This window comes from Dromiciops gliroides, chromosome 5 (genome assembly GCF_019393635.1).
Source record: "Dromiciops gliroides isolate mDroGli1 chromosome 5, mDroGli1.pri, whole genome shotgun sequence".
NCBI lineage: Eukaryota > Metazoa > Chordata > Mammalia > Microbiotheria > Microbiotheriidae > Dromiciops > Dromiciops gliroides.
Window position 1 is genome coordinate 88,445,683 of NC_057865.1, and position 21,314 is coordinate 88,466,996.

Below are 21,314 nucleotides of genomic sequence, written 5' to 3' on the forward strand. Positions count from 1 at the left end.
AGGAAGTCTTCTTAAAAATAATGGGTCAGGGCAATGGAATGGGAGAGGTAGAGACAAATAGCAAAGGTACACATGTAGCATGTATTTTGGAGCTACTTTTCAAACCTCCACTTACAGTAGAAGGTTGGGTCTTCAGAGGTGTGCTACTAAGTAAGGGTCTAGGGGTAATCTTGAGGAGTTGTGGATGATTTTTTTCTGGTGCTATTCTTCACCAGCCCCCACTGGTATACTTCTTCCCATGATTATCACTTGTTATCAATTAGTAAGCTAGACTTAGCTTTTAGAAAAGGGCATCTACTAAGGTGATATAGTTGGTACAAAATATTCCCCCAAAGTCTGCTTTATACTTTTCCACAGCTAAAGAGATTTTCATAGTAGAGGGGAAAGTGAACTCCAGTTTAGAGAATGCATATAACAAAGTAATAACTCATAGCTCCTGGTTGCCAGAAATCCCTTTATCCTCTTCATGGAGGTACTTATGAATTTCTCCCTAAGTACAGTGGAGCTTTTCTGCTGGGCTCCTTGGGGAACCTTGAATCTGCCTTCCTTTATCATGCCTAGTTTATTTTTGGCTCCCAGTGAAGACACTGCTGCCAGCCAATAATGTTCTGGAGATGTTGCAAGAATCATGACCAAAATCCAAATTCTTTGAACTTTCAAGTTCACAATATCCTTCTCTGGTCAGGGTCTGGGGTAGGAAGTGGGGGGAGATAGAGGCCAAAGGCCAAGCATCCTCCTCTCTTTCATGCCCAAGTGATTTCTTTTTAGGAACTTGGCTGGAAGTTTTTGTCCCAACCTACCAGATATTTGGATCTCTCATCTTATTAACGTATTATTATTATCATCTTATCAACTTATTATCTTATTAATTGTTACCCTGGTTTTATAAAAAGCCCCACATGAAATATTTTGCATGACTGCTTATGTATAGCTTATATTGAATTGCTTGAGTTCTTAGGAGGGAGGGAGGAAGGAAGAGAATTTGGAACACAAAGTTTTAAAAAAATTGATGTCAAAATTTGTATTTACAGGTAATTTGGGAAAATAAAACTATGGGAGAAAAAAAAAAGGAATGACAAGCAGGCAGATTTCAGAAAAACATGGAAAGACTTAAGTGGACTGATGTTGAGTGAAGTGGGCAGAACCAGGAGAACATTGTAAAAAGTAATAGTAACATCGTATGATGATTAATTGTGATAGACTTGGCTCTTCTCAGCAGTGTAATAATCCAAGACAATTCTAAAGAACTCATGATAAAAAATGTTCTCCACATCCAGAAAAAAGAACTGTGGATTCTGAATGCAGATTGAACCATACTGTTTCTACTTTTTGGCTGGTTTTTTTTTTTTTTGAGGTTTTTTCCTTGTGTTCTGATTCTTCTTCCACAATATGACTAACACAGAAATATGTTTAATGTGATTGTACATATATAACCTATATCATATTCCTTTCTGTCTTGGGGAGGGGAAATAGAAGGGAGGGAGGGAGAAAAACTTGGACATAAAAATCCTATGAAAACAAATGTTGAAAACTATCTTTACAAGTGACTAGAAAATAATAAAATACTATTATTATAAAAATAAAATTAAAAGCCCCACATGGGATTACCAAGCCACTCTACCTACTTGAACAGACTTCCTGTAGAACCTTCAGTGAGGCTTAGTTTATACCTCAGATTTTCTGATTCTGCTGAGATGCCTTCTCACAGGACGATGATGTCAAAATGCAGATTCTAATTAGTTACTATAAGTAGGACAGGGTGATTTAATTGATTTATTCACCGAACCTCACCTCTGAATAAAGGAAGAGAAAAGAAATGCCAAAGAGAAATCTAGGCACAAATGCCATGAGAAACGTGAATAGGAAGATATTATTTTTCTTCATTCCTTATCACAGGGGATACCATGGGGCAATGTAGATGGTTCTGTAGGCAGGTGACTTGAGTACTTGAATCCAAACTCTGCCACTTATGCTATTTAACTTTTCTGGATTTCAGTTTCTACATCTGTTAAATGATGAGCTAAGCTATTCACTGGAAGGTCACATACTGAAGATGAACCTTAAATACTTTGGGCACCTGATAAGAAGATGGGACACATTAGAAAAGACCCCAATGCTGAGAAAGACTGAAAGGAAAAGGAGAAGGGGACAACAGAGGATGAGATGGATAGATAGTGTCATGGAAACAAGGAACATGAACTTGGACAGGCTTTGAGAGATAGTAGAGGATAGAAGGATGTGGCATGCTATGGTCCATGGGGTCATGAAGAGTCGGACATGACTGAACAAGAAGGATCTGATGACCTCTAATTTCTCTTTCAGCTCTAAATCTATGATTTTATCTATGTTAATGTCCCATTAAGGGAACTTTTCAAGGAATTAAAGGAATAATGCAGCACTATTGATATCTATGTTGATGCCTATGTGACTACTTGGAAGGAAGAATAACACATTTAGATGGATAAGTTCTGGCATATTTATTGAAAAGTCAATTAATTTTATCACCAGTGAGTCAACCAGGATTTATTAGGCACTTACTGTATGCCAGGCACTGTGATAATGCTGGAGATATAAAAAAGACTAATACAGTCCCTGCCCTTGAGGATATTACATTTTAATAGGGGAGATAACATGTAAATAACTAGATACATACAAGAGTAGATGGAAGGGGATCTAAAAGGGAAAGGCACTAGAGGCTGGTAGAATTGGGAAAGGACTTCTGAAGAAGGTGGGACTTCAGCTGTCATCAAGGAGACCAGGTGAAGTGAATGGGCAGAGTACTTCAAGCATGGAGAACAGCTTGTGCAAAGGTATGGACATGGGAGGTGAACTCTTGTGTTTAGAGAATTGCAAGTAAGCTAGTGTCAGTAGGCCTTAAAGAAGGTTGGTAACGAAGGAAGGGGCCAGGTCATGCATGATGAGTGGCATGAAATCACTTCTGTCTAAAACCTTTTAGTATTTAAAATGCTGAAAGTTATTGGGATGTAGAGATTGAACATGAATAATTCATGAAACTTTGTTCTGTCTCACTCTAAATGATTTATCAGAGTTTTGTATTATGGTTCTTAATCGATTATCATGGTCTCTGTCTTATCTTCTTACTAGATTAGAAGCTTTATGAAGTCAAGAATCATGCCTTATATCAACTTTTCATCTCTCCCAATGTCTAAGATGTCATTCTACACAAATACCAACTTAATATATATTTGTTGGATGAATTGGAACTGACATTTAATAAAATAACAACAAGAATAAGCAGATTGGCTTGACACTCCCCTCAGCATCCTCTTACCTTTCCCTTGGAGCTTTATCATCAAGATGGATATTTTTGTCACCATCTGGTCTGAGGCACAGAGTCTGAGAAGAGCTTAAGCTATTTATTAATAAAATGTCATTGGTAATAGGCATACTTGACCCATATACCCAGGAGGAGAAAAGTAATATGAATTGCGATTTTTCGATGACATTCTCAAATAAAGATTTCTCAACATCCAATGAGGCACAGTGATTGATTTCAAGTGTTTTAAAAGGAAAGCTTAACTAATAAGTACTTAATTATTCCATAGTACTGTACATGTCTGCCAATCACAAATGTATCACAAACAGAGGTAAAATGTATTCACCAAAAGAAAATGTCCAGCAAGGTGCTGGTGCTCAGAAGAGAAAATCACCCAGGTATTTTCTTCATGGCAATTCTTATGTTCTTCCCTTGATATATCATAGTACTCTGGGAAAATCAAACCTTTGTCTAGTTGGAGCTATGCCTATAGTTGCAATAATGAGTGTTGCCAGGCATCAAGGCCTAATAAAACAAGTCTGTTCATTCAAATATTTCCAAAGAAAAAAAGAGTGTTGGAAAACATGGCTGGTCAAGTTTGACATTCCTCTCCCACTGGGGCATACCAGGCAAGGAATCCCTATTATAATATAGAAGGGACAGCATAAAGCTCCCCCAAATCCTTTTATTTCCCCTTCAACTGAATAGACACCTGAGAATCAGCAGTTTTATCTATGTTCCAATTCAAATGATAGTAAAGCCCCTTTTTATTTGTCTCTGAGTTGAGATCTCTTACCTTCATATAGCCAGTCACTGAGACCATTGTAAATGACACCTTCTTTCCCTGTAGAGACCACCCGGATTGCTTGTTTCCCGACGTGTGCACAGTAGTAGATGTTATTCTCAAAGATAAATATCTAATTTGGAAGGAAAAAAAGGAACGTGATTAGCCAGGGAGGCCCTAACAAAACAACTGTAGACTACTTTTCACAGCAATCTGAAACACTGCTACTTGGCCTGATGCTAAGTAATAGAACTATTTTAGTATAACGTTTTGAGGGCTGCTTGGGATTTTTTTCTCCCTTCATTCATGATCATTGCAATCCAACACAATGGTGCAGGACTCGAGTAGTGATGAAGTAATTCATTTTGGTCATTAATGCTGAATGAAACAATTGCAATAGCCATTTATGGTCTAGGAATTTTGGTCACACAATCAAGTCAGTCCACTCTTATTTATAAACATTTTTCTTATTACTTTTAAGTTCTTTGAGAGACAGCTAAGAGGCTCATTGGATAGAGCTCCTGGGCTGGAATCAGGAAGACTGATCTTCTTGAGTTCAAATCCAGTCTCAGACACTTACTACCTGTATGACCCTGGGCAAGTCACTTAACCCTGTTTGCCTTGATTTCCTCATTTGTAAAATGAGTTGGAGAAGGAAATGACAAACTACTTCAGTATCTTTGCTAAGAAAAGCACAAATGGGGTCATGATTAGTTGGGCTCACCTGAAAAAAAAAATGACTGAACAACAAAGCTTTTTAAGACAAGGACCACGCAACTGAAAAAAAAAAATGACCAAGCAACAAAGCTTTTTGAAGACAAAGACCTTGCCATTTACCATCTTTGTATCCTCAATACCAAGTACAGAGTTTTGCACAAAGTAGTAATTTTTAAAAATTTGTCAAACTGAATTTCTTTGATATTATAAGTAGTGGACTCAAAGTCAGGAAGCCTAGGTTATAGTCTTAATTATGTCATTAACTAGTTAGGTGAACATGGGCAAATTATTTCATGATCTGGGTCCTTAGTTTCCCCATCCTTGAAATGAAGGGGTTGGACTAAATGATTTCTGGATTTGAACTCAGGAATTCCTGACTCCAAACCCAACATTCTATGTATTGCACTATCAAGCAGCCAAATGGGTTTGTCATTTGTACATACGAGATCAGGTGCTTAGTCCTGAGTTTTCCATATTTCAATTTTCAGGGAAATAGCCATTTGAAAACATTACACCAGGAATACTACTGTCATACCTTCTTGCTAGCAGTCCAGAGGCATAAAGGCCCAGAAGAGTAACAAAACCAGTCATTTGTATACTCAAAGATCCATACCATCAGTGATATTTACCAAAATATAGAGATTGAGTATTTACATTGTGCAGACATTGGGGCAAATGTTAAATATGTTTTCCGAAAATACAAGAAAGCAATTTCCCCATATCATGCTTGTGATAAGAGGGACCTCAAAATACTATAGAATAGTGGCTTTCTGCTCAGGTCTTTCAGACTCTTAAAGTATGCACTTCAACCAGAAATGACTTGGCAAACTTCCAGAAGAAAGTATACATCCTAATTTAATTCCAGTAGCTGTTTGGGTAAGTTTGCCTAAGGGTAAGATTCATGATTGAAATTTTAACTTGCTTCATACTTTCTAAGCTTTTTAAGCTAAGAGTGTTATAACCAATTAATAGATTCTGAAATTAAAAATCTTCTGTTCAGCATTACATTCACTCTTTTAACCCTCTTTATTTTTAATAAACCAAGATAAAAATGAGGCAAGGGGGTAAGCTTCTGAAAAAGAGGATATTTGGTTTTGGTGATATTTTCTGGGTTTTGTTTTGTTCTGTTTGGAGAAGGGGTTTTATCCATTTAAATTTTAATTTTTTTTAATATTTAGCAGGGCAATAGGGGTTAAGTGACTTGCCCAGGGTCACACGGCTAGTAATTGTCAAGTGCCTGAGGTTGGATTTGAACACAGGTCCTCCTGCATCCAGGGCCAGTGCTCTATCCACTGCACCACCTAGCTGTCCCGGACCATTTAAGTTTTAATAGAGGCTGGACAAAGTTTAAAGTTAATCTTTGCCTACCTGTGTCCAAAAATCTAGATGAGGGGAAGCTCTAACTGAAGTTGTCATATTTTACTCAGATGTTAGGGAATAATTTAGTTACAACCTTTGATCTTTCAAATGAAAACATGTTCTTTTCACCTGCTGAATTAACACATCTATCAAATAGGAGAAGAGTCTCTATCTTATAGGGAGGGAGACTGGATTTGTGATTTTCCTGCTACAGGGAACAGTAAGAGGAGGAACAAACACAATAACAAGGATTTATTAAGGGCTAACTATGTGCCAGGGACTGTGATAATGGTCCCAAGAAAAGCAGGCAGTATCATCTGACCTGACAGCCAGGAAGACTGCATTTAATGTCAACCTCTGAGGCAAATCACTTAACCTCTTACTGTTCTGGGCACATCTCTAAGAATAGAAGTTAAAGAAAAAATTCTGCCCTGGATGGCGATGATGGTGATGGTGATGATATGATGATGACGGCAATAGTAGTAGCTAATATTTGCAAAGTGCTTCCTATGTGCCAGGCACTATACTAAATACTTTACAATTATTATCTTCTTTGATCTTCACAACAACCCTTAGAAGGAGGTTCTGGTAACCTCCCCACTGCTCTCTATCCACCATGCCACCTACCTGTGTCTATTACGTTAAGAGATGGAAGGGGCAATATCTTTGCAATGAAAAAAGAATCTGTGTCATGACTATAAAAAATCAGTGCAATCTCCATACACCTATGGGAGTGGGCAGCATTCCCTAAGCCTTCCCCTTAGCCTCTGGTTCCTAGCTCTCTTTTCCATTTTCAAACCCTTTATCAAGCTGTGGAATTTGGGAAAGTGGCTGGAGCACAGATGACCCTAAATCTTCCCTTTTTTCCCAGGGGGTTTGGAGAAACTTGCTTATCTCCTGCTGGTGACTTAGAGATGTGCCTTCAAGGGCTATGTCCTCCTTGACTTTACCTGACAAGGGACCATCTCACCACCTTTGATTTCTTTCCCCTTCAGAGCATCCTGATCCTATCACCAGATTAATTATCCTAAAAACAAAATTTTCTTTCTTTCTCAAATACTTGATGACTTCCCACCATCTACAGAAGAAAATTTCAACTCAGTCTGAAATTCAAGACTCTTCACAATAGGCTTAATTTACCTGTGTCACATTATCTCTCAACTCTTGGCCAAATTGATCTAGTCATTGTTTCCTAAACACACATTGACTTTGCTGATGTTCTCTTCACTCCCATCTCTGACTTTAAAAATTCTATCTGTTCTACAACAACCAAATAAAATATACATTCTTTGTTTCAAGGCATTTATGATGTGTTAAGTGCCTTGTATGCAAATATAAAGGGGAAAGGGAATAAGCATTTATATAGTGACTATAATGTACCAGGCCCTGAATTAAGTGATTTTTACAAATATTATCTCATATGGCATTCACAACAACCCCTTGAGGTAGGTCCTAATATTACTACTCTCCGTCCTCCTTTTACCATTGAGGAAACTGAGGTAGAGAGGAGTTAAATAATTTGCCCAGGGTCATGCAGCTAGTGTCTTCAATAATTTGAGACCTGTCTTCCTGACTGCAGGAATAACCTTGTTTTTGCAAATGTAAGCAAAAAGACCATTCCTGTCCTCAAGGATCTTACCTTCTTTTTTGGGGGTGGGGTGGGGTGGGGTAGGTGGATGTATATAAAAGAAAACTGAAATGAAAAGAAAGGCTGGGGCGGGGGAAGAAATGGAGGTGATGAAGTCTAGAGTCAGAAGTAGAGCTAGGAGAAAAATGCAGGATGACTGGTCTGGAACTGTCCTCAGAATGATGTCTTTACTGGGACATGAGTCCACTATTAGTGGAGTTGTGAATGGATTCAACCATTTTGGGAGAGCAATTTGGAACTATGCTCGAAGAGCTAGAAGACTCAATACCACTTGTAGGTTTATATCTCAAAGACATCCCCCAAAAGAGAAAAAGACCTCTTTTTAAAAAAATAATAAACATTTTTATTTATAGTTTTGTGTTCCAATTTTTATCCCTTCTTCCCTCCCTGACCTCTCCCCTCCCTGAGTTGTTAAGCAATCAGATATAGGTTATACATGTACAATTATGTAAAACATTACCATATTAGTCATTTTGTACAAGAAAACTTGAATAAAAGAAAAAAATGAAAGAAAGTGAAAAATAGCATGCTTCAGTCTATGTTCCATTGATATCAGTTCTTTCTTTGGAGGTGGAGAGTATGCTTCATCAATAGTCTTTTGGGATTGTCTTGGATCATAATATTGTTGAGAATAGTTAAGTCATTTTTTTCCTATTTTTAAATAGAATTTTATTTTCCAAAATATATGTAAAAACAAATTTTAACATCAATTTTTAAAAACTTTGTGGTCCAACTTCATAAAGCAATATTCTGTCTCTGTGTACAATATTCTCTTAGTTCTGCTCACTTCCCTATACATTAGTTAAAGATTTATTTTTACAAAATTATTTATAGCAGCTTTTTTTTGTGTGTGTGTGGTGTCTAAGAATTGGAAATGAAAGGAATGCCCATCAATTTGGGAATGGCTAAACATGCTGCGGCCTGTGATTGTGATGGAATATTATTGTGCTATAAGAAATGACAAGCAGGACAATTTCAGAAAGGCCAGAAAGACTTATATGAACTGATGTATAGTGAAGTGAGCAGAACCAGGAGAACACTACACAGTGATAGCAATTTTGTTTGATGAAGAACAGTGAATGACTTAGCAATAAAATGATCCAAGACAATCCCAAAGGACTAATGATGAAGCATACTATCTACCTTCAAAGAAAGAACTAATATTGATGGAACACAGACTGAAACATGCTATTTTTCACTTTCTTTAATTTTTTCTTTTATTCAAGTTTCCTTATACAAAATGGCTAATATGGTAATATTTTACATAATTGCACATGTATAACCTATATGATTGCTTCCTGCCTCATGGAGTGGGGAGGGGAGGGAGGGAAGGAGGGACAGAATTTGGAACTCAAAACTTTAAATAATAATTTTTATTTTTTCAGGGCAATTGGGGTTAAGTGACTTGCCCAGGGTCACACAGCTAGTGTTAAGTGTCTGAGGCCAGATTTGAACTCATGTCCTTCTGAATCCAGGGCCAGTCTCTATTCACTGTGCCACCTAGCTGCCCCAATAATAATGTTTATTATCAGAAAAGGAGACTAAGGAAGACTAGAAGTCTGATGATAGTCATAGTTTTATTTTCAGTCTTCCCAGAGGACTACTGCAATCCGAATGCTGATAATTAAAGCTTAGGCAAACAGCAATAGCCAAAAAGATGCTGTACCTTGTATCGTCATGAATAAACGTTTGTGGGTTTTTTCCTAATGAAAAACACATGGTAGTTTCGGGAGGGCCTTGCCAGTGTGAGAAGGGGAACTATAGATGTGTTAGGGTGAGAAAGCAGCTGCAAGTGATAACATCCTCTATCAGAACTCTCAGTTCTTAGCATCTCTACTGTTCACCTGGCATTGACTGTGTACTAGTTCATTTCATTCTTATGTGTATGTTTGCACCGGCTCCTCAAAGAGATCATTATAGCTCTTGGAGGTGAAGAAATACATCTTCTACTTGGAGTAATAATTTCGTTGGATGACGTGGGCTTTGCCCTGGGGCACCCCAAATTTAAAAAGTTAACGCAGCTCTCTTTCAGCATTAATGTTACTATAGTAACTAATTCTGCTCCTTTCCCATCCTCTGCTCAAGTGAATTTGTCTTAATTTCTTTCTATATTATTTTCAAACCGTGAATTACAAAGTTGATTTGAGGCCATACATTTCATGCTCTTTGCCCTAGGTACCAAAATTGGTAATTCAAATTCTGCTTATACTTTGAATTAACAGTAAAACCTAGAAGAGTGCCCCACGCATAGCAAGGGCTCAATAAATACTGGTTAAGTAGATGAAAAGGAATCAACAGGCACCTTATGAACTCAGTATGCCTCAGTAGAAGAAGCACTGGAGAAAGGCAAGGGAAGGGAATGAAGAGAAAGGGGTGGGGGAGGGAAACAAGCATTTATTAAGTGACTACTATATGCCAGGCACTATGCTAAGTGCTTTACAAATATTATTACATTTGATCCTAATGACAAGGCTGCTAGGTAAGTGCTATTATTATGCCCACTTTACAGTTGAGAAAACTGAGGGAAGACTGGTTAAGCGACTTGCCTAGGGTAATAGATAGTGAATGTCTGTGGCCATATTTGAACTCAGGTCTTCCAGTACTCTATTCCCTGCACCACTCAGCAAAAGAATTGGTTTGACTATGGTTCCGCAACTTTACACCTTTGTATCTGTGGACAAAGCCCGCAGTTAACCTTTCTATTCCCTATTTCCTCTTTTATAAAATCGGTATAATGGTATTTGAAGGATCAGCCTCACAAGATTATTGTGAGAATCTTAAGGTTCTGTCTAGGGCTTTGTGGATGACCTTTGACTCATCTCTTATATAGAGCCTGTTATCATTCTCTCAATTTTACCTCCTCAATACATCTTAAATATGTCTTTCTTGATTTCCATGGCTACCATAATATGGCTCCCATAATCTCTCACTTGAACTATAATGACATCCTTCTAACACTTCTGTCTCCAATCTCTACCCTTTCTAAATCTATCCTCTGTACCACAAGTTCTTAACCTGGGGTCTATGAACTTTAAGCATATATATATATATATATATATATACACACACACACACACACACACACACACACACACACACACACACACACATATATATATACATATGTATGTATATATATAGCTATTTAAATATAATAGGGTTTCTTTGTATTTCTATTTATATTATGATCTAAAAACATTATTCTTTTTTTTTTGAACAATGATTAAAATTTTTTTTTCCAGTTACATGTAAGGGTAATTTTCAACATTCATTTTCACAAGATTTAGAATTCCAAATTTTTCTCCCTCCCTCCCTTTCCTCCCCCCTCCACAAGACAGCAACCAGGTTATATATGTACAATTCACAAGTGTTCTTTTTATCAGTTCTTTCTATGGGGGTGGATAGTAAGCTTCCTCATTAGTCCCTTGGGGTTGTCTTGGATCATTGCATTGCTGAGAGTAGTTGTCATTCACAATTGCTCATTGAACAATACTGCTGTCACTATGCACAATGTCCTCCCAGCTCTGCTCACTTCACTATACATCAGTTCATGAGTCTTTCCAGGTTTTTCTGAGATCATCCTATTTGTCATTTCCTGTAGCACAATACCATTCAAGTACAATCATATACCACAGCTCCTTCCATCATTCCTCAATTGATGGACATTCCCCTGATTCTCAATTCTTAGCCACCACAAAAAGTTGCTATATTGTTTTGTACTATTTTCCCCCTTTTCTCTTTTTCATTATTACTATTGTTAAGTGTTTCCCTTCCATCCTATTCCCTTCCCCATGATATTTATTCTATTATCCATCTTCTTTCATCCTATCCCTCTTCAAATAAAAACATTATTCTAAGAAGATATTCACAGGCTTCACCAGATTGCCAAAGAGGGTCATCACAATAAAGAGCTTAAGAATCTCTGATCGGGGCAGCTAGGTGGCACAGTGGATAGAGCACCGGCCCTGGAGTCAGGAGTACCTGAGTTCAAATCCGGCCTCAGACACTTAACACTTACTAGGTGTGTAACCCTGGGCAAGTCACTTAACCCCAATTGCCTCACTTAAAAAAAAAAAAAAAGAATCTCTGTTCTATGTTATGAACATAGAGAAAATCCAACTATGGGATTGTCCTCCACCACCACTGTGGGTAACCCAAGACTTAGACAAATCCTAGAGTTGCCTGAGGTAAATAGAAGTTAAGTGACTTTCTCAGGGTCACATAAGTAGGAGCAGATTTGAGATCCGAACCCAACTCTCCCTGAACCCAAGTCCAACATTATTCTCACTCTATCACATTGCCTTTATTTTCTCTATATTACTACCAGGTTCTTCTTTTTCCATGTAACTTGTAAACTTAAAAATCTTTAGTGGCTCCTAATGCCTTTCAAAACTTGTTGAACTGGTATTCCAGATGCCCTAAAATCTGGTTCTGTTCTAGCTTTTAAGCCTTATATCATAAATATCACACCACATACTTTCTGCTCCAATTAAAGTAGAACATCCTCTCTTCCTTTAACATGCCTCCTCTTCCCCCTCCCTCCTCCATTACTACCACCACCACCTAACATTTATATAGGTTTACAACATTCTAAGTACTTTGTAAGTATTTTTTCCTTTGATCCTTACAACAAATTGAGGGAGGAGGTGCTATTATTATCTCCATTTTACAGATGAGGAAACTGAGATGAAGGGGTCAAGTCATTTGCCCAAGGTCACAGCTAGCATCTGAGGGCACATTTGAACTCATATATTACAGACTACAGGAGCAGTATACTATCCACTATACGACCTAGCTGTCAGTTCCCTTTGCTCATGTCATTCCCTGTAGCTGGCTTTCTCTCTTGGATGTTGAATTTTTCACCATTCTTTAAAGTCAGTTTCAAATGTCACTCCTTCTATAAATCCTTCTCTGATTTCAACCATTTATGATGACTTTACCTAACTCATACCTCATATAGTACTTTGTAAAGAATTCATTTGCTGAAGTTATGCATTATTTTGAATTTTACTTATTTGAACAAGTGTTCACTTGCTGATGGTTGTCCATGAAGGGAGAAAATGATTCTTGTCAAAACTCTATACTTCTCCCAGGGTCACCAGAATCCTTTACATAAAACAGGAGCTTGGTAAACTTTTCTGGAGTCCAACTGAAAACAGGCATGAACTATTACAATGAGTATTTTAGCCACTGACAGTATCAATGGTTATAGATTTCCATCTGGCAAGTACCTTTAAATAGCCAATGGAAGAGGTTGTCTTTGCATCCTGGGCACTGGGTACTGAAGATATATCCAGTCTATGAAAGAGGATCAACCAGTTAATATGTGGGGACTCAATATCTATTAGGAGCCTAGAACAGAGGACTACCTAAGAAGAATAGGCATGGAAGAATGGCAGTATATCTCTGAATTGCTGTTGTTGTTTGTCCTTCGTTCTCGAAGAGGACCATGACATTGGGGTGATGTCATGACTTGCAGTGAATTGGATTTAAGTGACAGAGTGTTGTGCAAGGTGATCCCTCACTCTCTCCTCCAGAGCTATCTGGGTCCAGTGGCAAGATATACATCAGGACCACTAGAGATGGCCCCGGATATTTGAGGCAACTGGGGTTAAGTGACTTGTCCAGGGTCACATAGCTAGTGTCAAGTGTCTGAGGCCAGACTGCAGGGCCAGTGCTCTATCCACTGTGCTGTCTAGCTGCCCTCCTAAAATATGACATCCAGGGCAAAACACAATTTTACATATGTGATCTTACTAAATATGGATTATTGAGTCCATATTCCTGGAATCTATACCTCTCTTACTGCAGCAAAAGTTGTATTCAATTTCTTGCTTATAATAACAAAAGGTTGACTCACAGTGACCATAGTCAAAGCACCTGACCATTCAATATTTCCAGTTTCATAATTAATAAAATGAATGGACTGAATCATATTCTCCCTAAGCCCTCCACAGACTCTCACACTTCTGGTAATCTAGGATTCTTCATCCTGACTCCCATCTCTCTATATTTGCTTTGGTTAAGAGAACTCCTAACTCCATATAATGCAATAGCTGTTTTTATAAATAAGCTCAATGTAACCCTGCAGCTGCAGAAGGATGCTACATCTGTGATCTCTTCAGATGGATCAGGGGTTCAGGCTATTTATATTTAGTTTGTGGAAATACTGTTGAAATAGCAAAGCCTTTAATCTCGACTGTTCCACTCCCAGCATGCGGCACTGTATATACACCAGTGAACAGAGCAAATTGGAGGCACAGAAAACTTTGCTCTTCACCACCTGTCCCTAGTTACTTTAGTCTTCTTCCTGAAAATGCTTTTTACCTTTTCTCAGATTCCCACTCAGAGACCCAGATGAATCAGACAAATAAGGCTGTAACCAATTTTGGGATCCACCCTTGTCCCTACAGAGGAACCCACCTGGGTATATTGGGTGTGCCAAATTCTGCAGCCTGCAAAGACAAGAGACATGATCTCCCTCCCTAGGAACCTATGGAAGATCCTACAATCTGGGATGCTCTCTCTCCTCACCTTCACCACCTGGTTTCCCTTGCCTCTTTAAAGACTCAGCTCAAATCTTACTTTGTGTAGAAGGTCTTTCCTGGGTCATTGCTACTGTTTAGTGCCCTCCCTCTGAGATGACCTTCCATTTATGCTGTATATATCTTATATGGACAAAGTTATTGGTATGTTGTCTCTTTCATTGGCAAACTCAGTCCAGGGACTATGTTTTTACCTTTCTTTGTATCCCCAACACTTAGCACAGTGCCAGACAGAAAGCAAGCACTTAATAAACACTTGCTGACTAGCTCATTATGTATAAGTATATACACATACATGTATTCAATGTTGTCTATTTTTTTCAAACATATTAAACTGTACCTGGCACAGAGTAGTTGCCATATGAATGCTTTTCCCCTCCTTCCCTCTCTTCCTTCCTTCCTTCCTTCCTCAATTTGATTTTTTCAGGGGTTGATAACTTAATTGTGAATTACCTAGGCACCTAACAATCTTTTCCTCTGCCCTCTCATTTTGGCTATTTGGCTGTTATATGTTTCCTTTAATGAATCAATGAACCAATCAATAAACCAACAAGAATTGATTAAGGTCCTATGTGCTGAATGGTGTCTTAGGCACTGGGGAAATAAACACAAAGAATGAAGCAATCCTTGCTGTAAAAGAGTTTCCAGTCTAATGAGAAATGAACAAGGAGAACTGAAATCCACAATGGACAGTTCTGAAAGTCAGTTATATTCGGGGAAAGTTTAGTGAATGAGACATTTGTAACCCCTGGCCAAAATGAGCTTTTAAAATTACTTGGGGATCTGAAGTATCCTTGCCCTCATCACCCCTGTTGCTACAAATTATAAGGAGTTGGCTGTATTTTTATATCTGGGAAATAACCAAGCCTGGATAGGAACATTCAAATCAAATTTCTGGCAAAAGAAAGTCTCAGAACTCAAAACAATCAACCAAGGACCATTTCTCTCTCTCCAGGCTTCCTGGAAGCAATTCAGATACAAAATGTGTATTGTGTAACCTGAAATTGTTCTATGTGAATATTTCATGACTTTGTACAATGTGACAAACTTCAAAATGGTCTAGTTTAGGGTGGAGAAAGCTTTCTTTAAAAAAGGAAATAAACTAACTGAAACCAGTTCATAGGAAAAATCTGTGGAGGGCTGCATACTTTTACAAATGTATTTATTTTATTTGTTTAAATTGTATTATTATTATTTTTTTTGCGGGGCAATGAGGGTTAAGTGACTTGCCCAGGGTCACACAGCCAGTAAGTGTCAAGTGTCTAAGGCTGGATTTTAACTCAGGTCCTCCTGAATCCAGGGCTGGTGCTTTATCTACTGTGACATCTAGCTGCCCCCAACATTCAGTTTTTCAAAAGGGTTCCCCATCCTTACTGACAGAGCACTGGGGTTAGAAATCAGAAAACTTGGACTCTAGTCCTGGATTGCCTACAAACCAGTAAGGTCACTTAGGGCTAATTACTCAATCACTTGAGGCCTCAGTTTCCTTAATTTGGAAAATGGACAAAATCATACTTGTCATATCTATTTTCCTTGCTGTGACTTGACAAGACTATCTTCTCTGCCTCAAATGATCTTCTTGTTCACCTTTACCTCTTATAATCCTCAGGTCCTTTCACGTGTCAGCCCAAGTGTTACCTTCTACAAGAAGTCTTTTCATATTTCCCCAGTGGTTAATGCTCCAGACCCAGAAATTAACTTGTAGATATTTTGAATTTATTTATATGTACAAATGTTGTTTTTTCCAATAGAATGCAGGTTGTTTGAGAGAAAGGATTATTTCATTTCTGTCTCTGTAACCCAGGTGTATAACAATATTCCTGGCAAGTAGTAAGGACTTAATCAATGTTTGAATGTTTGAATTCAATTGAATCCATGTTACAGGACTGTTGAATGTGTTTTATAAAGCATAAAGGGCTACATTAGTGAATCACAATACTATCAACCTGTCTAATCACTTGCTGCACACAGTGGTTACCAATATCAGCCCTGTCTTGTATCCCTCACTTCTCACTGGTCTCCTTCCATGCCCTTCACTTCAAAAATCGGTGTACATATTACATTAAATTTCCGCACAGGCAAATTAATACAGGCTTTAATACCAAAGGGCATGGGCTGAAGCCACATAAGCTGAAGCCTCATAGAGAATTTAAAATTACTCTTCTTACCAGAGAGTCCTTGTACAATTCATCCCTTGAAAATGTCAACCAGAATAGAGATGAAACATCTTAGGCAAAACAATAAGTGCTTCCCCAGTGGCACAGCTTTTAAATGTTAAAGGAAAAGCTTCGCTTTCAAAATCACCCACCCAAAGAGATCTCTTCAAATTCCCCTTACACTCTGTGAACCCATATGCTAACTTGGGCTACTCTGGTGTGACATGACTACTTTTCAAAAAAGATGTGTTTTCTTCAAATGTAAGCAAGTTTCTGGAAGTTTGTCACCATGAGAGAAGAGCTCATGATGACACCATTTTGTTCAAAATTTCTGTGGCTAAGAGAATTTGTGGTTGCCCAGTAAATTCTACCTTGGTTATAAATAGGAGCACCTACATCACAGGGCTGTTGTGAGGATCAGGTGAGATGATATTTAAAAAAAATATATCCTATCCGGGTGAGGCAAGCAAAGCTAAACTGTTGGTACATACAAATATTTTTGCTCTTCAGTTTTTTCTTTTGGTGATCAAATGAGTGGCTATATGTCTATCATTGAAGGTGCACGATGAAATAAAAATAGCTCTGACAATTCTCCCTTGGGTAGGTTAATCTAGGTCATAAGTTTACATAAGGTTGGAGTAAAGCAGTATAGGAAACAGATCACTGGAATTGAAGTCAGACACATTGGGTTCAAATCTCAATTCTGTTACTTATTACTTGTGACTTTAGTAACCTAAATTGTAAAATGATGTTGTTGGACTAGATGATCTTTAAAGTACCTTTCAGCTCTAAATCCTATGATCTTACCAATGGGGAGGTTTCTATTTTGAGCTCAAAGGATAAGCTTATTGAACAGGAGTTACTCTATTTATTCTAAAATTCAAGTCAGCTCTGAGCAAAAAGATGGTAGAGTTTGTCTCTGAAACCCTCCTACTACCCTTTCTGCTTCCCTTTCTTCCAAACTAGTACTTGTGGCTTAGAAAATTTTCTAGTTGCCCAATAACCTGTACCTAGGCTAATGAGAAGCCCTGTCTAGCTGAGGCAGGTGTTGTAAGAGTTTCTCAGCCTGGGTTCAATGAGAGCCAAGGGCGAATCTCATCCATCATGAGATCTATAAGACTAGGTCATCAAGAAATGAGTGGCTAGATTTAAGGGAAAATAAATTTATTAGTGCATTATGGAAGACCATGTGGGTTAGGAGTGGCTTTAGCTTCTTAGGATACAGATAAGGTTTTTAAAGCTTTTTAGGCCTTTGTAGAGTATATAGCCAATAAGCAGTAGATGGGAGAAATATGCAAGAATTAGGGTCACAGTTAATGCTAAAAGGTCAGGTTTGTTCCTGTGGAAAATCTCTAAGAGGATAGAGGTCGCCTTCAAAAAAGAATCATTCATCTTCATCCTGTTATTGCAAGGAGAGAAACTGAGGGTCTCAATGCTTATCCGTTCCTTTGTTCCCAACTATCACCTTATCTGAGGAAAACATGTTTCCTCAAAATTCACAATATTCATGTCCATGCTCCACACAAATACATACATTTAGTGCATACAAATTTATTTGCTCCTCAGTTATCTATGTAGGGACCAAATAAGTGGTATGGATAGATATAGTGCCAGCCCTGAAATACCTGAGCAGTTTTCCAGTAGTTGAAGGAACCAGAGATGTTCAGCCTGGAGAAGTCAAAACTCAGGGAGGACATGACAGTAGCTTTTAAATATCTGAAGGTTTGTCATGTGGAACATGGATGACATGTGCTCCGTGTCCTAAATATTGTTTTTAATTATCACAAAGTATGGAAATCATAACTCATTTTACTCCTTGAAATATTATCTAAGCCATTACATGGTACCTCACGATAAGAGAAAGACATGGAGCAATAGAGAAGACCAAGGAACAGTGTTCTTGTGGCCGCTGGCTTGAGGATATATCTTTTAGTTCAGCTCAGTCAAGGCCAATGAGAAAAGAAACGAAGGGGAGAACACCAGGAATATGATGGAAAGAGCTGAAGGAGAAGATTATTTGGGGATGACCACTCCTGCTAAAAACAGCAGAAAGTGTCCAAGATTCCGAGGTTCTAAACTTGTGGTCCTAGCTTAAAGGATTTGGCGCCCACCTACGACAGTGGGTGAAAGAGGTAATTTCTTAATCAAGGGACTTTCTATCAGTAGGAGGATTTATTTCCGGTAAAGTAACTGAGAATAGAAAGTATTGATTGAAGGTGAGAAAAAAGTGAACTTTGAGATCTTTAGAGGAGAGTGAAGAAGACAGAAGGCCTTAATTAAGTCCAGGGGGAGATAGTTTGGAAAACTAGAAAGTCTGGGAGATGGAAACTTCAAATAATTCTGTCGACCAAATCCACCAGCTAAAGACCTAAAGTTGAACTAACATCAAGGATAAGTTTTGGCAGAATAAGGTTAGATAGGAAGGAAGAGAGGATTAAGAAAAGAATAAGATCCATTTCCCAAATGGTTGCCAAATAGGACTTGGTTTATCTCATATGAATCTTTGTAACTTGTGTACTTTATCTTCTCTATCAGTTACTGTATTTCCCCCTCTCTCTCCTGTATGGTTGCCCTGTCTCTGCTTTGAGGTAAAGTCCTTATATGGCATCCAGGGGGGCTGATCTGGTTTCTTTTGAGGAGTAAGGGAAGGAGAGAAAAAAAGATGAAAAACTAAATGAGGTTCAGGGAGGATTTTTGATAAATTCACAGGTAAGAGAGTCTTAGTTTTCTTGGGTTAAGGGATGTTGAGAATATCAGGAAAAAAAAACCTCTTAACTCTGAGGCTGATATCAAGAAGATCAATAAAGCCTTTCTCTAGGCATCCCAAATGCAAGCCCAACTTACTGCTTTAGGCAGAGTGGAAAATCATGGCCAGTCCAGCCCCATTGGGCTTTAAGTCTATTCAACACTCCTATGTGCTGACCAGCTGATCACATTTTGGCTTTTTTCACTCCGGATTTCAGTCTTTGCCATCTGCTTGTTTTCCTGGTTCACAGATTCTTGCTTCAGTTATGGCCCATGTCCCTTCTTCAGTCCTGTGGTGGACACTCCTCATCTACCTGGCTTGTCATTTGGTGCTCTGTTTTACAGACATCCTCCAGACCCCATTTGCTTCCCTGGTTTTCTGACCTTCTTTCCTTACTGATAATATCTCTGTCACTTCCCTCCTTACTGTTTGTTTCTCTGATTGCAACCAGAGATGTTTTTGTCTTTCAATTCCTGGGGCCCTTTGAGCCTAGTTACAACTTTGATGGATGCCCAGCCTCTCTTTCTATTGGTTCCAGCCTGGCAGAGCACTGGGACAAGACAGCCTCCTCACTATGTGTTGCTGGGCTGTCAGAGACAAAATACTGTGCTGGATGGACCACAGGCCTAATGCCATGCGGCCCTGCTACTGTTCTCATCCAGCTCAAGCTAGAAGGGGGGAAGAGGAAAAAAAAGAAGTTGCTTCTCCCTAACAAATGAGCTTCCAAAGGAACAGATGCCCCATTGCATCGAAATGGGCAGTAGAGCAGATATTCAGATGAAGTAATTCATAGTTTAAATGTTGTTACATAGGCTTGCCTCCCTAATGCAACTCTGGAGGGCTTTGAAGAAGTGCTGTAAAACAGATGTTCCTGAGACAAGAGCCAGAGAGCAAGAGAGGTGGAGGCGCCAAGCCAGGGCCCAGTTCCTGCTCTTTATCCCACTTTTAGTGCCTGTTTTCTTGAGCATCCTCACCTAAGAATTAAAAAATTCATTCATGTTATGGGTAAGAGATGGGATGACTATGAGGGAGAGCAAAGAGGAGGAGGAAAAAAATTAGAGGAGGTGGAAAAAGGAGGAAGGTTGGTTAATTACTCTTGCTGAGCCAATCCATCAACAAGCATTTATTAGGTGCCTACTATGTGTCAGGCCCTATGCTAAATGCTGGGGATACCAAGGGTCAGAGTCTGGTCTAATATTCTGAAGATTCAAAAACTCAGATGTTACCATTTTATTCGGGTGACTGGGTTCTAAGAAACCAAATTGTGAAAAATCAAGCACCTGGTGTTTAAGCCAAAATGTGAAAATTAAAAATTTAATGTTGTATATGAGACCTTTCTAGTGAGTAGAAGTCTAATGTTTTCTGCCTATTCAGAGCAACCCTTTTGTAGCATCACTATATTGGAAAACGTGCTTGGAGAGCATGCAGTCAATTGCAGTCTCAGTTTTCTAAATGTAAAAGACAAGGAAGAACTTGATGGAATCTGAGGTTCCTTCAGCTCTAAATCTATGATCCAATGAGTTGGAGCATGTTATGGAAGAATCTGGAGAACTACCTCTGGATCATTACATAGTATCCTAATAAGAGATAGTACCATGTACTGAAAACAGCAGTGGGTTCAGGAGGGTTGCCCGCTCAATAATCTTTGACCATGGGAGAGTCTCTCCAAGAAATCAAGAAACTAATGAGGATTTTTAAAGTATCTTCTATATTCCAGACACCATTCTAGGTGCTGCAGACACAAAGGCAGAAACAGAAACATCTCTTCCCTCAAAGAGGTCATATTCTACTGCGGCAAATAACAGATACTCACATGAGTGAATCCAAAATATAGACAAAGTAATTCCAAATTAGTTCAAGGGGACGCTAGCAGCTTGGGAGATTGATGAAAGAACTCCTTTAGGAGGGAGCACTTGAGCTAATCATGGAAGGGAACCAGGGATGCTCAGAGTCAGAACTGAGTGGGGAGTGGACTCTAGGCTTGTCGGACAGTCTGCACAAAGAAAATAGGATGTCATAGAGCAGCAACAGCAGCAGCAGCAGCAAGCAGGTCAGTTGGACTGAGATATAGAGTGCATGAAG

At 38.7% G+C, this 21,314-nt stretch overlaps 1 protein-coding gene across 7 annotated transcripts in view; it reads right to left on the reverse strand.

The window, feature by feature from the left end:
- DPP6 (dipeptidyl peptidase like 6) overlaps window positions 1–21,314 on the reverse strand; it is a 1,357,728-nt gene that overhangs the window by 244,005 nt on the left and 1,092,409 nt on the right. For all 7 annotated transcript variants that reach the window (XR_006353239.1, XM_043966312.1, XM_043966314.1 and 4 more), the window contains exon 8: window positions 4,074–4,194. Coding sequence is in view for 6 of the 7 variants with exons in the window: in XM_043966312.1 (XP_043822247.1) it covers window positions 4,074–4,194 (121 nt within the window). In the remaining variant the exon portion in view is untranslated. The remainder of the gene's footprint in view (window positions 1–4,073; window positions 4,195–21,314) is intronic.